The following is an 18,453-nucleotide window of genomic DNA, read 5'->3' on the forward strand; positions in this document are numbered from 1 at the left end:
ACTGATCCTTAAAAGTTTTGTTGGGGTCCACGCACTAAGAAACCCACTAAAGACCCCGGATAATCATGCTCTTAGAAATAACAAATTCGACCTTCACCCTGCGATTTTGTATTAAATTTTTTTCACAAGCGGCCTTTAATTTCTGTTGGGCTTCGGGCCTTCATATTCATCGGGCCGATACTGATAGAAAATTAGCGACTAGGCGATTATTTTATAAGAAACATGTAACAATGATTTTTGACATGTTTAATTTTCCAAAATAGAAGCAACAATAATTTTTTTTGATGCTGATATGTTTTAGTCTAATAATTTATTTTTCTATAATACTCACTATGTTCACTATGTTCTCATGACGTTATAGAATTTCCACAGCAACTACAACTATGTCTATTTTATCATTTTTAGTTATTTTTTTAGTGCTGATCATTTATTTCAGATAATTTTATCATCATTATTCAGTACTGATCCTCATTTATGTTAGTCTTAGCTATTTAATATCATGACAAATTTTCATACAAAATGTATATAGCTGTCAGTTTAAAGTGTGTAGATGTGAGTTTGAGCTTCTTAAAAGAGAAAAAAAAAACTAAAACAATTTATTGCCAAAAACGATTGGGTTTCATTGTAATCGGCTTGAACCGGTTAGTGTATATTTTAAACCGTTTGTTATGGTTCGAACTTCGAACATTCTAAAATAGACAATCAGGTGTCCTCTCTCATTGTAAAGCATGATCTCTACCTGAAAAAAACCTTTGTCGTGCCCTGGATTTAGCCTTATTACTTTCAGATCTGAAAAAACGTGAGTCGTGATTAACTACCATCATCCGATGAAACAGAGCCAGATAACAAGGAAAATGTAACTTCAAAACTTATACGAGGAAAAATGGTCTCACTCATTAACAATACAGAAAGAGGCTTTATGCGATCTTAAAAACTTGCTAAGCATGGTCAACTCGGCGTTAGAGCTCATAAAGATCATTTGTCCTCCCTACAAACAGGATACAAAACATACGACGATCAAACTCTTAAATTAACAATACGATCATTTATACTGACCAGCTCTGACGTTGGCCATTCTAATGTTTTTCTTATGGCAACTTAAAGCATGGATACATGAGAATAGTTCAGCCTTTAAATGATGGGAGTACCTGAACAGAATCTTTAATTCTTGGGAATATCTATAACAAAAAGAAGAACAGAATCAGAAAATAATTTATTTAGCTATAAAGATAAAATAAATAAAAAGTTGAAAACCAGAAAGACCTTTTTGGCAAAATATTCAAAACGTGCATGTTCAGCTTGTTGCATCGAGTCTGCATCAATTTTTTTCATAAATCTGCAACAAAGACAAAAAAAAAGAACTAAGATGTCTAACTTTCATGTTTATACACGAGGATGGGATTATAACTGACAAACATTGTGCAACACTTCATGAAGAACACCTTTGTGTTCACACTCCAGCTTAATCTGCATTGATTCAAATGAAAGTGTGATGGGACAATTTTAATTCAGAATATGCCAAATCCTGGTTTGGAGAAGACAAAAATACATAGTTCAACTCAAATCACAGAGGTAGTCTGTAGCCTAAAGATACCACCACAAATCCATGTGTAACATATATAGAGGTAATATGTGATTATAAAAAAATCCCATGCCCACCTTTCCTTTATAGTTCAAGCAATGCTCATTGAATAGAGCATTGATATCTGAAATGAAATATTATTCGGGTTAGTAAAAGTTTTGAAACCTAACCATAACTTAGCTACAAATGAAGAAGAAAAACACACCTGGGGTTAAATAAGAACTTAAAATTATTGACTGCCGATAGAACCGTGCATGTCCATCGAGATACCTAAACATAAGACGAAATTTTACTGAGAGATTCTGACATTGTTAGGGAAATAGTGGGACACATACAACGTATTATAGATAACAAGTACATACATCAGCCGGACTCGGTTTACATCAGTATTATGATGTCCTGATGACTGTACATTTAATTTTGTGAGTACTGTTTGAACGTGCTTCCAGTTCTGAAATATGATATAAAGTAGATTATAAAAAATGAAGTAAGAATACACCCATCTCTGCAAAGTCTTTAGAGCATAATTAATGGCTGGTTCTTAGCTTTTTTAGTTAAGAGTTAAGAGACGGTTCTTAGTCTTTTTAAGAGACGGTTCTTAGCATTTTTAAGAACTGGTTCTTAGTTTTTTTAGTTAAGAGTTAAAAGACGATTTCTTATATTTCGATAAAAACCTCACCCTAAGAACCTCATTAATCATGCTCTAAGAACCCCCTTTAATCATGCTCTTAAATTCACTCCCTTGCAACCTACCTGCATATACATTACATCCGCATGATCCATACCAAAAACCTATTCACATGTAATTGTAAGAAACATTAGTAATTAGTTCAATGAGAAGATGAAGAATACAACTTCAAATATATATGATCTTCTTAGCAATGGTAGACAAAATTACCTCGATGGAGGACAGATAATCAAGAACCACTTTCTTGTTGTCTTCTTTCCTCAGTCTCTTCTTGTCTTTTTCTTTTCCCAAGGCCTAGAAAGAGTAAAACTGATAAGATAGAGTAAAGAAGATTCACCACAAAAAAATCATATCATCTTACAAAAAGATAACAGTATATAAGGGTACCTACCAACTGTAACCCGAGAGGGGAATCAATAATCATGTCCGAGGTAATGAAATCATTATACAGCCTAATGCTCTTCCTGGAATCGACAAGAAGATTCAAGTCTCAGCCAACTACCAAATCAATCACCAAACAAGAAGCATGCACTCCCATATTAAAGAGGATGTACCTTGTATACTTAATGCCTAGCACAAAGGTATCATCATTGTTTCTTTCACCAAATAGGGGTTCCCAATCACGAGGTTTTGAAGGCTTCCCATCATCATCTTTCTCATCAGGTTCTTCTTCACATCCAAACTCATCGTTAAACCGGCCATGGTGTTCCACAGTACCCTGAGACCAATCAATAATATGTAAAGAGAACATAGGCAACTCAAGACATAATCAGCAACCGAGACAATATCAATGCAGAAAAATCTATGTATATATACCCTATGAGCTTCTGGAGTTAGTTGTATGAGCCTATTAACAACGCGAAAGGCAACACTTCTCAATGGTAGTAGAATCAGTACCTGGATTATGCATACAATAAACATAATACCAATTGTTAAAATGCTAGCAACAACGGATTTAAACAGAAAAGGGGATCATGCATGCACCTTTGGACTAGTAAATCCTCTGTCCCGGAATCTATCATCAGGAGTTTCCCCATCAGAAAGCTTGGAAATTTTACTTTCATTCTTCTTGACAAGATCTCTAGCTCTAAAAATGTGATTCAACTGCATAAGAAAAACTCTTAACTTCAACAAATCTTGGAGATATGATAAGTGGAATGAAAATCAAGCAAAGGAACACAATTGTGCACGTACAGAATGCATAAGAGCATCATTAACCGGGTTCTTTAGGCCTGTCTCTTAGAGCATCATTAACTGGGTTCTTTAGGCCAGTCTCTTAGTATATCAGAATTAAAAAAAAAAAAAAAGCAATTACCCTAAGGAACGTCTCTTAATCAAGAGACAGAAGAGACGGCTCTTCTGAACACACGTCGCTCTCTCTTCTTCCCTGCTTCCCCTCGAATCTTCTTCGGCATCAGATGAATCGGATTCTCTCTTCCTCACTTTTGATTGATAATACTCTGGAGTCAAAGTTCAAGCAGAGATGCCCTTTGTGGTATTGTAGGTTTGTGATCCAATCTGGGGTTTCCTGATTGGATGTTGAATTGCTATGATCTGATTATAAAGCTGTGATTTTTTTTCCTAAATGATCGAATCAAAATTTTTACTTGATCAGATGACAAAGGATTCACCTTTGAATGATTTTGACTTTGATTAGTATATTGTAAAAACAATGCAAATGATCTGGTGGATTAGTACGATGATCATTGCTTAATCAGTTGAAAGCTCATTGCTTTTTGTGTTCTTGGTTTATGTAGTTGAAGCCTGGTGAGATAGAGGGAATCAAGAAAGACTGAGGAACCTGGAAACCTTGCACCGACCGGTCTATTCCTTGGCGGAGAGAAGTACATGGTTGTCCAAGGTGAAGCAGGAGCTGTCATCCGAGGCAAAAAGGTAACATCTTTTAACTTCAACCACTAAAGAAACACACCTCTGCCTTGTATTATGATTTGATTGTTGTTGTGCATCAAACAAACCTAAACTATACTCTTGAAATGATATAAGAAACTATCACATTTGTGTTTGGTTTTGAGTATCTATTGTTCTTCTTGTGTTTTATTTCTTAATATATCTCTGGTTTTCGATTTGAATAATGAAATAACATTCTGTTTGGTATACGATTTGAGTTTGTAAAGCGGCTGTGATCAGGCTCAGGTTCTATTAGTCTCTGATTTATGCTGTCACCACACACCACAAGAGAGAGAGATAGAGATAGAGAACATGGGAAGAAAAGAAGAAGATGACAACAACGGAGGAGGTGAGATGGCGTCATCTTTCTTGGACGGTACGGGGTTGGTCTGTGTAACGGGAGGGACTGGTTTCGTTGCTTCTTGGCTCATCATGCGTCTCTTACAACGTGGCTACTCCGTTCATGCCACTGTTTGGACCAACCCAGGTTCGAGTCTCTGTCTTGCAGGTATGTATGTATATTCAATTATTTTTCATTGTTTTCTGTTACGTTCAGTTTTGTCTTCTAAATGGTTGAAATTTTAACTAGAAAAGAGAATGCTTCTCATCAGAGCAACTCTTCAGGGTCTTGCTTGGATGTGAAGAATTCAAACGGCTTAGCTGACTTGAATGAGCCACTCAAATGGCAAGATTCAGAACCCGTGTCTCTCTGTCCAGGGATATGCATTCTCATTACGGAGAAACAATGCAGATGTTCAAGGACAGTGGTTGGAGAAAAACACAAGTCAAAATGAATGGATGGTCCTTGAAACAGGTGAACTTTATGTGATAGTTAGCATGCTCTGCATTTTCATTTCATTTCTCTAATCTTTGCAATGATATGAACAGAGACGCACGTTTTTCTCTGTGTGTCTTCATGCTCACATATGTTTCATTAGCTGAAAATACGTCGTAGTAGTGTCTTATTATGCATGTACTTGTCGATGGTTCATGAATTGTTTGCTTATCCATTTTTGCATATCTTCTAATTCTCAAATGTTTTCATGTGGCATATTTTGTTTAAAAATCAATGTTTAAGATGTTATCTTTTAATATGTTTTATTTAATTAAAAAAATTTAAGTTTAATAAAAAAATATTTAATAATTTTTTTAAGAACCCTTACTTAAGAGCTTTGCAATGGACTACAAAAAAGTTTGGGTTTTTTAATGTTGTCTCTTAACTCACTTTTCCTACTTAAAAGTATTAAAATAAAAATAAGAACCCCTAAATGGATCTTTGGGATAATCATGCTCTAAGGTATGCATTAGTGTGACTTGAATCTTCTCTACGGTCTCCATTGTAAAAGGGTTTCTTGTTAGAATGCAAAATATCCATATAGCTGTTGCCTAGAAAAATCAAATAAAATATAATATAGTCAAAATCTGAAAGAAAAGAACAAGGGTGATTCCAAGAAACAAATACGTACAAATTGAGAAGAATCTTCTCCTTGTAGATGAGCCAAAATCTTCTCCTCCAGCTTTCTCATACAATTGAATCCAGTGCTCAAGTAACCTAGGCTTGATGCCATAAGTTGAATCACTCTGAGCATTCTGCAAGAAAGTAGTTTTTTTTTAGTGATACATAATTAGTTCGGAAGGCAAACTCTGCAACAATGCAAGCCTTAATTACAAGAACACATACATGAAGAAAATTTGGTCTTGTTTCTTTCCAGATGCAATTTGGCATGCCAATGGCAGGTGCTTCCCATTTAAACTCGCGTTTGTCTTTTGGTAAAGTTTCCACTTCTTCACTTGATAAAATATGACTTAGGTGCTCACTATATGGCACTAGTAGATGAAGAAGCAGCCTGACCGTAAAATTATTTAACCATAAGGTAAAAATACATTTTTACTCTTTAATAAAACATATGTCGATCATTTTCTTTTGTTACAAAAACTTTTTAAAAAAATTTCCAAAATATCCTAGGGAATTTTTCTTTTATTTAAGCCAACTAAATATTCCACTTTTGCAAAGACTCATTAAATCATAAATTTTCTATTTTTTGGCCAAAAAGATTTAGGTTGACATAACAAAGCCACCTAAATCTTTAAACCATATTTGAATTGGTTGTATGGTTAAAGCTAGCAGGTGGAGAAGAAAAAAAAAATTCTCTTTCTTTCTCTCTAACATCTCTCTACAGGCGGTTTCAGAAAAAACTTATCGTTGGTGGCCGGTGGCTTTAGCCATCGGTTACCATCTTCTCTTTTTTTGTTTTTTGTTGTAAATATCTTCGATCTTCTAGATCGATTGTATTTTCCGCTTATCGGATTTTCTCTTCGCTTAGGCGATTTCGGTTCCGCTCTGTCGGAAATTTTCTTCGCAAGGCGACTCTTTTCTTTTGTTGTGTTTCTTCAAGTCAATCAGAGCTTCTCGCTGATTTGCTTGAATTTCTTCTCCCCATGTATGTTTTAATCCTTTATCCCGGATCTTTGATTTGTTTCTCTTGAGATCTTCGAGTGCTAGATCTCCTCCATCGGAGAGTAATTAATTTCTTCTCATGATAATAAGTTGAGGAGTTTCTCCTTCTTGGTTGAGATTCGAAGTTTATGGATGAAGCCTATCGATTGGAAGCGGATTAAGTAAAGTTGGGGTTTGCTTCAAAATGTCCTAACAAATGATCTGTTTTTGATCGGAAAGATCATCCCAGAGTTTGAATAATCAAAGGTCATTAGGAGTTCAAATTATAAGATCCGGTGAACACTGCATGGGGGCTTCAAGATGGATTCGAAAGGCGATAGAGCTGCATGCGTCATCTCCATATGGAAGACCGGAGGGATGATCGAAATCAATCGGAGCGCCGGTGAGAAGATCTGAAAGACTCGGGAACCTTCTCACTGCCCATTGTGCTGCCCTTTCTTTACACGTGTCTCACACGTGTGTTATGACATGTATGATAGTTATCTTTATGTTGCTTTGGGCTTGTAATATTTGTTCTGGGCTTTCGAATCCTCTTGTATCGTTAAGCTTTTATAAAAAGCAATGTTGACAAAAAAAAAAAAAAAAAATCTTTAAACCATAGAGTAATCCCCATTGATTAACCATTTGGAGATCAATTGACAAAAACACCGAAACTAGTAATCTCTCCTATTAAAGCATAAACATTCTTGAACACATTTTTTTTTGTATAATTTTAACTTAAATACAATCATCTAGTATAAAGTAATTAGAAACAATATTATACTATTATCTATTGTTTCTAAACAACACAATAATTATTTTTGAGTCCAAACAATATAAGAGATTACATCTCATCTTTTTTGTCAACAATTCTGTTTCATCTTTTTAATAATTTTTTGTTGTTAATTTTTCATGAAATTATTTGATTTTATAAAATAATTGACTAAAACATTCAAATAATTTAAATATTAAAAAAATAATGTCACTCAGTATCAAATCAATTAAATTAATCAATTTTTATATATTTTAATCTATAAGTAATTACATTCATTAAAATTTAAATAAATTTTCATATTGAATTAAATCATGTATATAAATAAAATGCAATAAATTGACATTAAATAGATTTTTAATTAAAAATTTATCAAAATATATTATACAATTAATCAAAAAAATTGCAGATATCTCTCCTATTTAAACATAAACATATTCTTGGACTCAATCATTTTTGTAGATTTTAAATTAAATACACTAATCTATTATAAATTAATGAGAAATTCTTTAGGATAACATTTTTAATTTTTTCTCATAAAAATAGCTATCAATGAAGAAAATGACCAAAATAAATTTTATTAAAAGGTTTAAATGTATTTTACCCTTGGCTTAACTAATCTAGACTTAGGGTTTAGAGTTAAGGAGTTGAGTTTTGGAGATTTGGTTTCAAATTAAAAAAAACAAAAAAATATAAAAAAATTCAAATTAAAAAGAGTTTTTTTTGGTCATTTTCTTTTTGATGACTATTTTTGTTACAAAAACTTAAAAATAGCTATTCGAGAGAATTGCCCTAAATTAATTATAGAAACAATATTATGCTATTATCTATGTTTCTTAACAATATACTCTCTCCATTTTTTTAAAATAAGTCGTTTTAGAGAAATTTTTATGTTTCAAATTATATGACGTTTTCAGTTTTCTACGTAAAATTTATTAATAGTTAATGTTATATGACCAATGATAATATACATTCTATTTTATTATTGGTTGATTTGTGGTTAGGTAAATAATTAATGGTGTTTTTATTTAGAAAATGTAAGAAATTAATAATTTTCTTAATTTGTGTGCACAATTCTAAAACGACTTATATTAAAAAACGGAGGGAGTAATAATTAACTTTGTGTCCAAACAATATAAGACATTATGTCTCTTTTTTTTGGTCAACCATTAAGTCTCATCTTTTTAATAAATTTTTTATTAATTTTATTTCAAATTATTTGATTTTATCAAACAATTGACTAAAAATATTCAAATGATTTAAATATTAAAAATAATTTAAATCAATACCAAATCAATTAAATTAATGGATTTTTATATTTTAGTACATGAAAATTACTTTAATTTTAATTTAAATAAACATTCATATTAAATTAAATCATGTATAAACTTTTAATTAAAATTTTATCAAAATATATTATACAATTCATCAAATAAATAGCATAGATTTTATTAAAACTTCATAACGAAAAATCTGAAATAAATAAAAATTAAATTAAATAATATATTTAACAATTTCATATTTAATAAATACAAAATAATATACTTATATATAAATATTCAGATAAATTAAAATGATTATAGTATGAAACAAATTATTGGCAAAATAAATTACAAAAATAATTAGAATAATGATAATTAAAAAATAAAATAAATATTATACAATTAAAATCTTTCTTAACACTAAACAATATTCAGTTAATTTATAAATTTTGGTTAGTCAGTTTAAAATAAATTCGCATGGATTATGGTATTAGAGCATTTCCAACCCACTCCATAATTTACTGCAAAATGAAGTGAAAAATGGAGGGATGAACAAACAAAAAACAAATTACTCTATTTATGGAGTAATTATTTTTTTTATTTGCTCCTTATTCTATTTTCCATTTTATTTTGCAGTAAACTATGGACTGGGGTTAGAGATGCTATTAGCTGAGAAACAACTGCTTGCCATTTGCTAATATTATCAAACAAGCAAAGCAAAGTATGACTTTACTACTTGTCATATAGAATCCAATTTTAATTATGATTAAAAATGTTGAGAACATTGTACCATTTTCTAATTTCTTATAGCAAAACTTGGTTTAATGCTATTTTAGTAATTCGAGTTTCAATTAATTAAACAAAATTTCGTACTCTGTTTCCAGTTCCACACGCTTCTCCCAATCTCTGTTTCTCAGACTCCCAGATCCTCTGCAAAAGCCTTCTTCGATCTCTCTTCCTCCTCGCCGGGATTTCGTTTCTACACATGTAAGTTAACTTTTGATTCCTTTATTTCCCAAACCGATCTCAAACTAGATCAAGATCGACGCAAATGTTAATAGATTTGAAACAAAAATGATTTTATGATCGGTCTCTGTTTTTTTTATGCAGAAGAGAGAGAATGACTTTATCTCCTCCTCGGATTTCAAGAAGCGTGTATCCTCGGAAAGTACCTTCAATTGCGTTTGCTATTGGTGGGTTAACATCCTTCATCATCTTCGCTTCTCTGCTTCTCTTCTCCCATCCCCTTGGTTCTTCCCTTACTGGTTATCTCTACGGAACTGAGACCACTCGACATCTCGAGTTTCACCATAGTAGCAGCAGAGATACTTCTGATCCAAACCCATCTCCTGATTCCACCATTAACTCGCCTCCATTGCTGACACAACATAGAGAGGAGAGTACGAAGGCGCTTCCTACAAATCATGTTTCCGTTGAAAAAGAAGATTCAGTAGAAACAGGTGTTGTTGTTGTCTTGTACTAACTTTTTATTTATGTGACATTTTTTTTGGTTTACGATGATGGCTTCAGTTTCTAAGTTAGTTACCGTTTTTTTGCAGAATGTGATCTGTTTCGTGGTAACTGGTTCTATGATCCGAAGGGACCTTTGTACACGAACAACTCTTGTCCTCTTCTGACGCAGATGCAGAACTGTCAGGGCAATGGGAGACCTGACAAAGACTATGAGAATTGGAGATGGAAACCGTCTCAGTGTGATCTTCCACGGTTCGATGCCAAGAAGTTTCTGGAGCTTATGAGAGGCAAGACACTAGCTTTTATAGGTGATTCCGTTGCTCGTAATCAGATGGAGTCTATGATGTGCCTTCTTTGGCAGGTGAGTGTAGTGTCCCTTTGTCTTTCTTCTTGTTTTGTGTTTGTGAATTAACTTTTTTTGTTTTAAAGGTAGAAACTCCGGTTAACCGCGGGAACCGGAAGATGCAGAGATGGTACTTCAGGTCATCATCAGTAATGATAGCTCGTATGTGGTCATCTTGGCTCGTCCACCAGTTCAACGAGCCGTTTAGTTTTGCTCCACAAGGTGTAACCAAACTCAAGCTAGACCAACCGGATGAGCGTATAATGGAAGCTCTTCCGAAATTCGACGTTGTCGTGCTTTCATCAGGCCACTGGTTCGCTAAACAGTCTGTCTACATTTTAAACGAAGAGATTGTTGGAGGCCAGTTATGGTGGCCGGACAAAACTAAACCCGCAAAGGTCAGCAACGTCGAAGCTTTTGGGATCTCTGTAGAGACAATCTTGAAGGCAGTAGCTAAACACCCAAGCTACAAGGGTCTGACCATCTTGCGGACTTGGTCGCCTGATCATTACGAAGGCGGTGCTTGGAACACAGGCGGGTCGTGCACGGGTAAAGAAGAGCCTCTCCCTCCTGGGAAGTTGGTTAAAAACGGGTTCACGGAGGTAATGTATGAGCAGCAAGCAAAGGGGTTTCAACGAGCTGTGGAGGATGATAAGGTCGGCAATAGATCGAAGAAGATGAAGCTAATGGATATCACTGAGGCTTTCGGGTATCGCCACGATGGTCATCCTGGTCCGTATAGAAGTCCTGACCCCAAGAAGATCACGAAACGTGGACCGGATGGTCAGCCTCCCCCACAAGACTGCTTGCACTGGTGCATGCCCGGGCCGGTGGATACGTGGAATGAGATGGTGCTGGAGATTATAAGGAGAGATATGGAGGGTGGAAGAAGTAGACCATAATCTTGATCTAGGAGCAAAAGAGATCAATATACACTTAGAAGAGAGAAATCTTATTCATACCACGGATTAACTGATTTAAGGACTTCTAATTATTACAATATGATTATTAGTTACTTGTAAACCCAGTACGCTCACTTGTACTTCTGCTTTTTTACGTACAATGTAATTTTTGATTGAAAGAGAAACAAAACAGTTGGTGAAACAATATTATTCATGTTCATGTAACAATGTTGTTGAAAAAGTTCTTACAGCAGTTATTCTATGCGTCCACTGCCAAGCCTTCTAGAGGAACATCTAGTCGCAAATGTTGATGATCTTGAAGGATTTGATGTGACTGTTCTACAATAAGGAGGGAGGGCTCTCTGTTTAGATTTGCAGTCTAAATGATTTTACTTAACTTTTATGGAGTTCGAGACATAATAATGATACAACTCTTTTGTTGTTTTGATTGTCTATGACGAAATATTAAGAGACAAGTGTGAAAGGGATGTCATGTTCGTACATTAGAAACTAAAATTTTCAGAAAAAAAACACCATACATATGTCATAATCAAACTGAGTTATAAGTAACAAGACTGTTAATATCAGTTTCATAAAACATTATCAGACACGAACTAATCGGAAGGCTTCTTGCAAGAAAGCTAAGCTGCTTTGCTTTTGGGAACAAGAAGAGGAGGGCTAATTTCTATCCCCATGTTACCTGCAGTTCCTGCAATGGTTCTCATAGCAGATACAATGCTAGTGCAATTCAAATCAGCCATCTTCTTTGCTGCAATTTCACGCAGTTGGTCAACTGTTAGGCCTGTGGGGTTGGGTAGTTCGGTTCGGTTCGGATAAAATTTTGCCAAATTGAACAGTAAATTTTTTTGTTTAAGTTCAGTTCTTCGGTAGTTCGGTTTCAAAAAAGTTTACAGAAGTTTTCGGTTTTGCGGTTAATTCGGTTAAATTTTTGGTTTAAATTGAATAATATTTGAAAAATGATGGTTAATTCTGGTAATTTCGATTCTGATTTTGGTTAGTTCTGTTAGTTCGATTTGCATTTTGGTTTGTTCGGTTAATTATGTTCGGAATTTGGTTAAAATTGGTATTGTTTGAATTATTTTTAGAAAACCGAATTAACCGATTACCGAACCGAACTGGAAACCAATTTTTTTGTTATCAAACTGAACTTCCGAACTAAACTAACCGAAAACCAAATTTTTCGGTTCGGCAAGTTTGGTTCGGTTAATATCTTTAGTCCCATTAGAGGTCAAGTGTCAGCAGTTTCTAGAGTCTCATTAGAGGTCAAGTTATTATATTTTAATTGATGTATAATGTATTCTTTTTGTTCAGTGAAGATGACTTAATTAAAAAAGCAACATGTAAAATATATTTATTTTAGGAAGATCCATTTTGAAATATTTTATGAAAATGTTTTTTGTATAACTGCTGTATATATATATATATATATATGATTTAACTTTGAGAGTACAAATAGTCATGATGGAACAACTGATCAATACATCTTGGAACATAGAAATAAAAAACAAAAGAATCTTTATCAAAACTCTAAATTGGAAGTTTCATCTTTTTTTTTTGCATTTTGATCTTTATAATTAATTGCAGATTACATTTATGATTTTAAGTATTTTTTCATTTATTGTTCTAATCTTTAAAAGTTTTGTACATTATAAATATTTCATATTTATTTTAATAAACTCAAATTTTACACATAAAATTAAATAAAAAATTTAAAATAAGATTTATAATATTTTAAAACTAGAATTAGACAACAAAAATATTACAAAAGAAATTTAATAGATTTGTTTTAAAAAAGAACATGAAGACATAATTATCACACAAATTTAAGTATTACAACAACACTAATAGCCTAGTAAATTTGATGTAGAATTTTTAAAATATTGTCCAAACAAGTTTTGTGTAACTGAAGATGAAGTATTAGGAAAATAATTTTATGGAATAATGTGGTATTGTGCTTGTAATTTAATATTTAATTATGTGTTTCTATTTATAATTTTATATTTTAGTATAATATTTTATTAATTAATATTACTGTAATATTTTTATATATGTGTTAGTTATTTATAAAAATATCATGGATTTATATTAATTATGACAAGTCTTTTGTGATAGATATTTTGATTCTATTTCAGATTTCTATAAATTTTGTGATATATAATTATCACATATTTTTAAGATTTGAAATTAAATTTGAAATATTTGATTTCGGAGAAAAACATCTTGAAATTTCAAATATATAACTTTTGCAAACTCTAAAATATATAGTTTTTTTTTTGTAGATGCTCTTGGGGAAACAATTTTTCAGACCTGATTTTTTCGGTTTATCTCGATTTGGAAGCACATGGGTTTGAACCAACATACTTTATCATCAAAATTATTCACAAGACTCATGTATGTTATAACTGTTTTTTTTATATATTTATATCTTACAATAATTATTATATTTAAAAATATGTGATAATTATATATCACAAAATCTTTAGAAATCTGAAATAGCATCAAAATATCTATCACAAACCTTCAGAGATATTCAATAACACAAACATTTACATGATTTTTTGCATGTATAATGTTTGCAAATTTAGCGAGAATAAAATTAAGGGGAAAATATAATGAGAAAGAAGATTTTTTTTAAAGTCTTTTCTTTGATTGTTCACAGAAGTGTAATTTAATAATCATTTTAAAAAGGTAAAATTCATTGTATCTTTGGAACCATAATACCATTCCTTATAGCAATGACAACTGTCAGAAAAGAGCATAAACATTTTGTAGCTGAGATTTGGATTAGTCAACATGTTTTGGTTATAGTCAATGTGGTTTTTTTTGGTCAATAGTCAGTGTGGTTAGATTAGGAAAAAAACAAGTAGATATAGGATGAAAATCTCAAAATAAAGTCCAACTGCATATAATTAGAAAATTGTCCCCTGTCCGTTTTAATAAATTAATTCAGCTTTAGCTGTATCTCAAATTCCAAGAATGGTAGGAGTGGATGGTAATATTTTGAAAATTTTCTAAAGTAAATCCATTATTACCAATTTATACATTTTTATTTCTGGTATTTCTCTTTCCTTTTTTTCCCAACTTTAAATTTATAAATTCAAAATACAATGTACTAAAACTCCTTTGAATTATTTATTTCACATTTTACATATATATCTTTCCATTATCTTCTGAAAACCCTCATTTATCAACATCTCTAAATAAATCTCTCCCAAACTTAACCCACCAGTAGAAAAGAAAAAGACAGACACAAAAAAAATCCCATTTTATTTTGCTGGTAATTATGAATGTTTTCATCTGAAATTAAGATTCCGCCATGGACAAGCTTTGATCTTTCTCTTGACTAAGTTTTATTTAATTTCACTTGACTTCATCTTTTTTTTTTTACTCTTTTGAATCTTACGACCACTCTGGATCTCTCCCCTCTTTGTATCTTTTGCCTGTACTTTTAAATTCAGAAGCTTGAATCTGTCGTGCAGCAAGATTCGAGTTTTCTCCTTACTTGTCGGAATCTCTCCTTACAGAATCTAATGGAGGAGAGACAAGGAACCAGCAACAACAACAACAACAACGACAACAAAATAAGCAGTTTTGGTCTGAAACATGTAGCTCCTCCAACTCCTGATGGTGGGGTCTACCAGATGGGCCCACCACGGTCCGAAAATCCTAACCCTTTTCCGGCAGGAATACCCAACACCACCGCCGCATCCGCATCCGCATCCGCATCCGCATCCGCATCCGCATCCGCATCCGCATCTGCCTCCGCCGTGGCTGCTACAGCTCCTGAGAACGCTGCTTCTCCTTTCAGCTTAACAATGCCTGTGGGGAATTCTTCTTCCGAGCTGAAGATGAAGAAGAGAGGGAGACCGAGAAAGTATAATCCCGACGGCTCACTAGCCGTGACTCTTTCTCCGATGCCGATCTCCTCCTCTGTCCCGTTGACGACTGTGTTTGCTCCTCCGCAACGAGGAAGAGGGCGCGGAAGAGGAAGAGAACGCGGTCAAGCACGTGTAGAGCCGTCCAACAACAACAACAGGCTCACGAATCCTCAGATGTTCGAGTTCAACAACAGTTCTCCTAGTCCTGGTAATGTCTATTATCTCACTTCTGTTGGGTTATAAGAATCTTTGTAGGTCTTCTGTTGGAGTTAATACGTGGCTGTTTCTAATGTATCTTATTGCCGTATCGGATCCATTTGTTTTTTTGGTTTTGACTTACGAAAAAAAGTTTGAATAAGGACAAAAGGTTTTTGTTGAATAAAGCTAGTGAAGTTTGACTGTCCGGTAAACTAGTAACATTCTTTGATGAGTCAGTGGGGCATGAGCACTGTGATTAAGACGCCTAGGAACTTGTAGTAGTAAATCTAGTTGCATAAGGGTTTTGACGTGGGACTGTTTGCTGTTTGGTTCTAGCAATTCGTCAGATTTCAATTTTTATACCTTAATTGCTATTCCTGATTCATTTGATGTTTACTTTCTAGTTGTAGGAACTTCAGAAGTTGTCGGTGCAAGTTTTACGCCTCATGTGCTCACAGTAAATGTTGGCGAGGTATGTCTCTTTATTAGTGACCTTAATATTGACAGATTATCTATATGAGATGATTCATCAAACGCTTTAGATTAGGAGTAACTACTCTGATACCATATAGGTTTAGTTAATTGGATACTTCATTAGATTAGTGATTGCACAAATATAATATATACATGGATACAGAGAAGGTTCTAGGTATAAACTAGTAACAATTAGACCCTTAGTTACATATCTTGGATATGTTCTCCTTTGCAGAGTCTCCGAGATTTGTAACTCTTTTTGGATCACTGATTCATAACAGGATGTGACGATGAAGATAATGACATTCTCTCAACAAGGCTCTCGTGCTATCTGCATTCTTTCAGGAAACGGTGCCGTTTCCAGTGTTACACTTCGTCAATCTTTGACATCTGGTACTCTCACTTATGAGGTCTGCTCTCTACCTCTCTCTTGGATTCCTTTAAAGCTTATTCTTTTTTACCAAACTTGGTTAACAATTTTGTGGTGAGGTCAGGGTCATTTTGAGATTCTTTCTTTGACGGGTTCGTTTATAACAAGCGAGACTGGAGGAATCCGAAGCAGAGCTGGAGGGATGAGTGTGTCTCTTTCAGGACCAGATGGTCATGTCTTTGGTGGTGGACTCTCCGGTCTCTTATTAGCCTCTGGTCCTGTTCAGGTAACTAACTTATACAACATGAGGTGTTGATCTCTCTGGTGACCTCACGTTTTTGTCTTGTTTTGATGCATTGTTATCTATACTTTTCAGGTGATGGTAGGGACTTTTGAAGCAGGTAAAGAGGAACCTCAGCATCAGCAGATGCAGAATCAGAGAAGGGAGAGACTCGGGATCCCCATGACAACACAAGATTCTAACATCTCATTCGGTGGTGGCTCAGCGGAAGATCCAAAGGCTAGATATGGGCACAACAAGCCTGTTGTTATTCAGGCACCACCCGTGTCCGCACCACCTATGTCCCTTCCCCATGAGCCAAACACTAACGCGGCCCAAGGTTACTACACAAACAACACTGCTAACCAAATCAGAGATCTCTTCACTTCTCTCCCAGGAGAGGATGATGAGGATTTTGAAGGTGAAGATGATGATGAAGAATTTGGAAGCGACAGCGAATCTGACACCGAGGTTCCAAACTGATGATTGAGTGAGTTAATCTGACATTGATCGTTCTTGATCTTGACCTCTCACTTATTAGAGGATGTAATCTTTAGGTTGTAGAATTTCAAAACTTAAGTGTTTGTGCAAACTCTCTCATTCTTCATTTCAAAGTCCAGCGACTTTTCTTGGTTCGTCTTTGAGTATCTAGGCCTGGGCAAAAAAAAAAAAAGGAACCTAAGATTCGAACCGGAATCGAATTAAAATATCCCGAAGTCAGAACCAGACCGAAACCTTCAAATACTCGAATGGTTCATATATTTCCATTTCTGAAATAACCTAACTGAATCAAGAATTGAACCGCGTACCGAGCGGGTATCCATCGAATATAGTAGGGTATATATATATATATAAATATTAATTATATATACATATAACATAACTAAATATATACACATATATGATTGAAAGTCTACTAACAAGTATCCTTAAGTATTTGAAAAAACAAATTATTAAATAAGTATTTGAATTACCCGAAAGTATTTGAAAATATTCACGTATTTTTATTTGAAATATCCAAAATAATCCAAATTAACCGATATTTTATCCAAATTATCTTAATTATTTGATAATTTACCCAAAATACTCGATAATTAATCCAAGCTACCCGAATTATACCATAAATACCGAAGGACCAAATGGCATGATTGATGACTTTTATAGTGTTTACCACTCGATAATTGTATAAAAAAAGAAGCCAAAAGAATTAGAACCAGAACCAAATGAGAACTGATTTTTTTTCCGAATATTTTTTGGTTTCTAAATTTACTATTTGAACCAAAACGAACCCGTACCAAAAATAGGCACATAGTAAATGGATCCTCTAGCCCCCTGCCCGAACTATCTGATATCCGAAATACCTAAAGCGAACCGAACCAATATCCAAACTGAACCGAACCGATACTCGAAATGCCCCTAAGAGGATCTATCTGGAACATAGCTGTCAGATTTATACCAATGTGTTTTCTCATCGAGTTGACATATTTACTATGGTGAGTATCTATGCTACTTTTTAAAGTGTTCACAAAAGATGATAACTAAGCTAAACCAGCTAAAAGATCCACTCTTACAAGTAGACCTAGTTACTATAGCTAGTACACGGAAATACACATGATGATAGTAGTAAATATAACATATAAACAACTAAAGTCGGGGATAAGTTCTCTTATATTGGTAAGAAGTGAAATGAAGCCTTCGACATTAGAGAGCATATTCAATGATCCAACACCGGAGATTAAAACCGTAAATAAATAGCTTTAATCATTATGATTTTTTTGCTTTACAAATGGAGGTGGTCCAGTACCAATTTCTGATCCTTTTAACAGAATAAACACCAAAGAATTTGTAATCTTTCAAACAAAATT

The 18,453-nt window shown here is 33.8% G+C and overlaps 4 protein-coding genes across 12 annotated transcripts; 3 read left to right on the forward strand and 1 right to left on the reverse strand.

The window, feature by feature from the left end:
• Positions 1-1,124: 1,124 nt before the first annotated feature.
• Positions 1,125-7,249, reverse strand: LOC106323504 (U3 small nucleolar RNA-associated protein 25-like). Its single transcript, XM_013761616.1, has 17 exons — positions 7,233-7,249; positions 5,860-6,025; positions 5,645-5,768; positions 5,477-5,564; positions 3,465-3,477; positions 3,255-3,374; positions 3,087-3,167; positions 2,825-2,988; positions 2,662-2,734; positions 2,481-2,564; positions 2,336-2,374; positions 1,945-2,033; positions 1,788-1,852; positions 1,660-1,706; positions 1,409-1,467; positions 1,264-1,336; positions 1,125-1,178 (listed from the first exon to the last, which is right to left on the reverse strand). Exons 1-17 carry the CDS (start codon positions 7,247-7,249, stop codon positions 1,125-1,127), a joined length of 1,356 nt encoding a protein of 451 aa, XP_013617070.1.
• On the forward strand, positions 3,554-5,239 carry LOC106324996. Of its 8 annotated transcripts, none has more exons than XR_001266779.1 (4): positions 3,554-3,774; positions 4,028-4,163; positions 4,397-4,686; positions 4,803-5,239. XR_001266779.1 is itself a non-coding variant. In XM_013763010.1 (4 exons), the coding sequence occupies exons 2-4, from the start codon at positions 4,119-4,121 to the stop codon at positions 4,818-4,820; spliced, it is 366 nt and encodes a 121-aa protein (XP_013618464.1). In that variant the 5' UTR covers positions 3,554-3,774; positions 4,028-4,118; the 3' UTR covers positions 4,821-5,238. The 8 variants fall into 8 exon arrangements, 6 of the variants coding, with proteins under 6 accessions (XP_013618464.1, XP_013618466.1, XP_013618465.1 ...); XR_001266778.1 differs by having other exon boundaries at positions 4,406-4,686; positions 4,803-5,238; XM_013763010.1 differs by having other exon boundaries at positions 4,419-4,686; positions 4,768-5,238.
• Positions 7,250-9,448: 2,199 nt separating the features above from the next.
• Positions 9,449-11,574, forward strand: LOC106322512 (protein YLS7). Its single transcript, XM_013760552.1, has 4 exons — positions 9,449-9,636; positions 9,760-10,109; positions 10,209-10,483; positions 10,552-11,574. The coding sequence occupies exons 2-4, from the start codon at positions 9,770-9,772 to the stop codon at positions 11,365-11,367; spliced, it is 1,431 nt and encodes a 476-aa protein (XP_013616006.1). The 5' UTR covers positions 9,449-9,636; positions 9,760-9,769; the 3' UTR covers positions 11,368-11,574.
• A 3,016-nt stretch (positions 11,575-14,590) lies between these two features.
• Positions 14,591-17,213, forward strand: LOC106325033 (AT-hook motif nuclear-localized protein 4-like). Of its 2 annotated transcripts, none has more exons than XM_013763053.1 (5): positions 14,591-15,474; positions 15,869-15,936; positions 16,220-16,348; positions 16,433-16,594; positions 16,685-17,213. In XM_013763053.1, the coding sequence occupies exons 1-5, from the start codon at positions 14,919-14,921 to the stop codon at positions 17,069-17,071; spliced, it is 1,302 nt and encodes a 433-aa protein (XP_013618507.1). In that variant the 5' UTR covers positions 14,591-14,918; the 3' UTR covers positions 17,072-17,213. The 2 variants fall into 2 exon arrangements, with proteins under 2 accessions (XP_013618507.1, XP_013618508.1); XM_013763054.1 differs by having other exon boundaries at positions 15,875-15,936.
• The last annotated feature ends 1,240 nt before the right edge of the window (positions 17,214-18,453 follow it).

This window comes from Brassica oleracea, chromosome C2, assembly GCF_000695525.1.
Source record: "Brassica oleracea var. oleracea cultivar TO1000 chromosome C2, BOL, whole genome shotgun sequence".
In the NCBI taxonomy this organism is placed as follows: domain Eukaryota; kingdom Viridiplantae; phylum Streptophyta; class Magnoliopsida; order Brassicales; family Brassicaceae; genus Brassica; species Brassica oleracea.

Excerpts from the sequence above, each read along its gene's own strand:
- LOC106324996 (XM_013763007.1), top strand. The coding sequence starts at position 4,119 with ATGGTTGTCCAAGGTGAAGCAGGAGCTGTCATCCGAGGCAAAAAG. Across the intron at positions 4,164-4,418 it reads CTGTCATCCGAGGCAAAAAG|GCTCAGGTTCTATTAGTCTC; the intron begins GTAACATCTTTT and ends GGCTGTGATCAG. Across the intron at positions 4,687-4,802 it reads TTCGAGTCTCTGTCTTGCAG|GGTCTTGCTTGGATGTGAAG; the intron begins GTATGTATGTAT and ends GCAACTCTTCAG.
- LOC106323504 (XM_013761616.1), bottom strand. Across the intron at positions 5,565-5,644 it reads GAGAAGATTCTTCTCAATTT|GCAACAGCTATATGGATATT; the intron begins GTACGTATTTGT and ends TGATTTTTCTAG. Across the intron at positions 1,468-1,659 it reads GCTTGAACTATAAAGGAAAG|ATTAAGCTGGAGTGTGAACA; the intron begins GTGGGCATGGGA and ends GAATCAATGCAG.
- LOC106325033 (XM_013763053.1), top strand. The coding sequence starts at position 14,919 with ATGGAGGAGAGACAAGGAACCAGCAACAACAACAACAACAACGACAAC. Across the intron at positions 15,475-15,868 it reads CAACAGTTCTCCTAGTCCTG|TTGTAGGAACTTCAGAAGTT; the intron begins GTAATGTCTATT and ends TTTACTTTCTAG. Across the intron at positions 16,595-16,684 it reads TAGCCTCTGGTCCTGTTCAG|GTGATGGTAGGGACTTTTGA; the intron begins GTAACTAACTTA and ends TATACTTTTCAG.
- LOC106322512 (XM_013760552.1), top strand. The coding sequence starts at position 9,770 with ATGACTTTATCTCCTCCTCGGATTTCAAGAAGCGTGTATCCTCGGAAA. Across the intron at positions 10,110-10,208 it reads AGAAGATTCAGTAGAAACAG|AATGTGATCTGTTTCGTGGT; the intron begins GTGTTGTTGTTG and ends GTTTTTTTGCAG. Across the intron at positions 10,484-10,551 it reads TGATGTGCCTTCTTTGGCAG|GTAGAAACTCCGGTTAACCG; the intron begins GTGAGTGTAGTG and ends TTTGTTTTAAAG.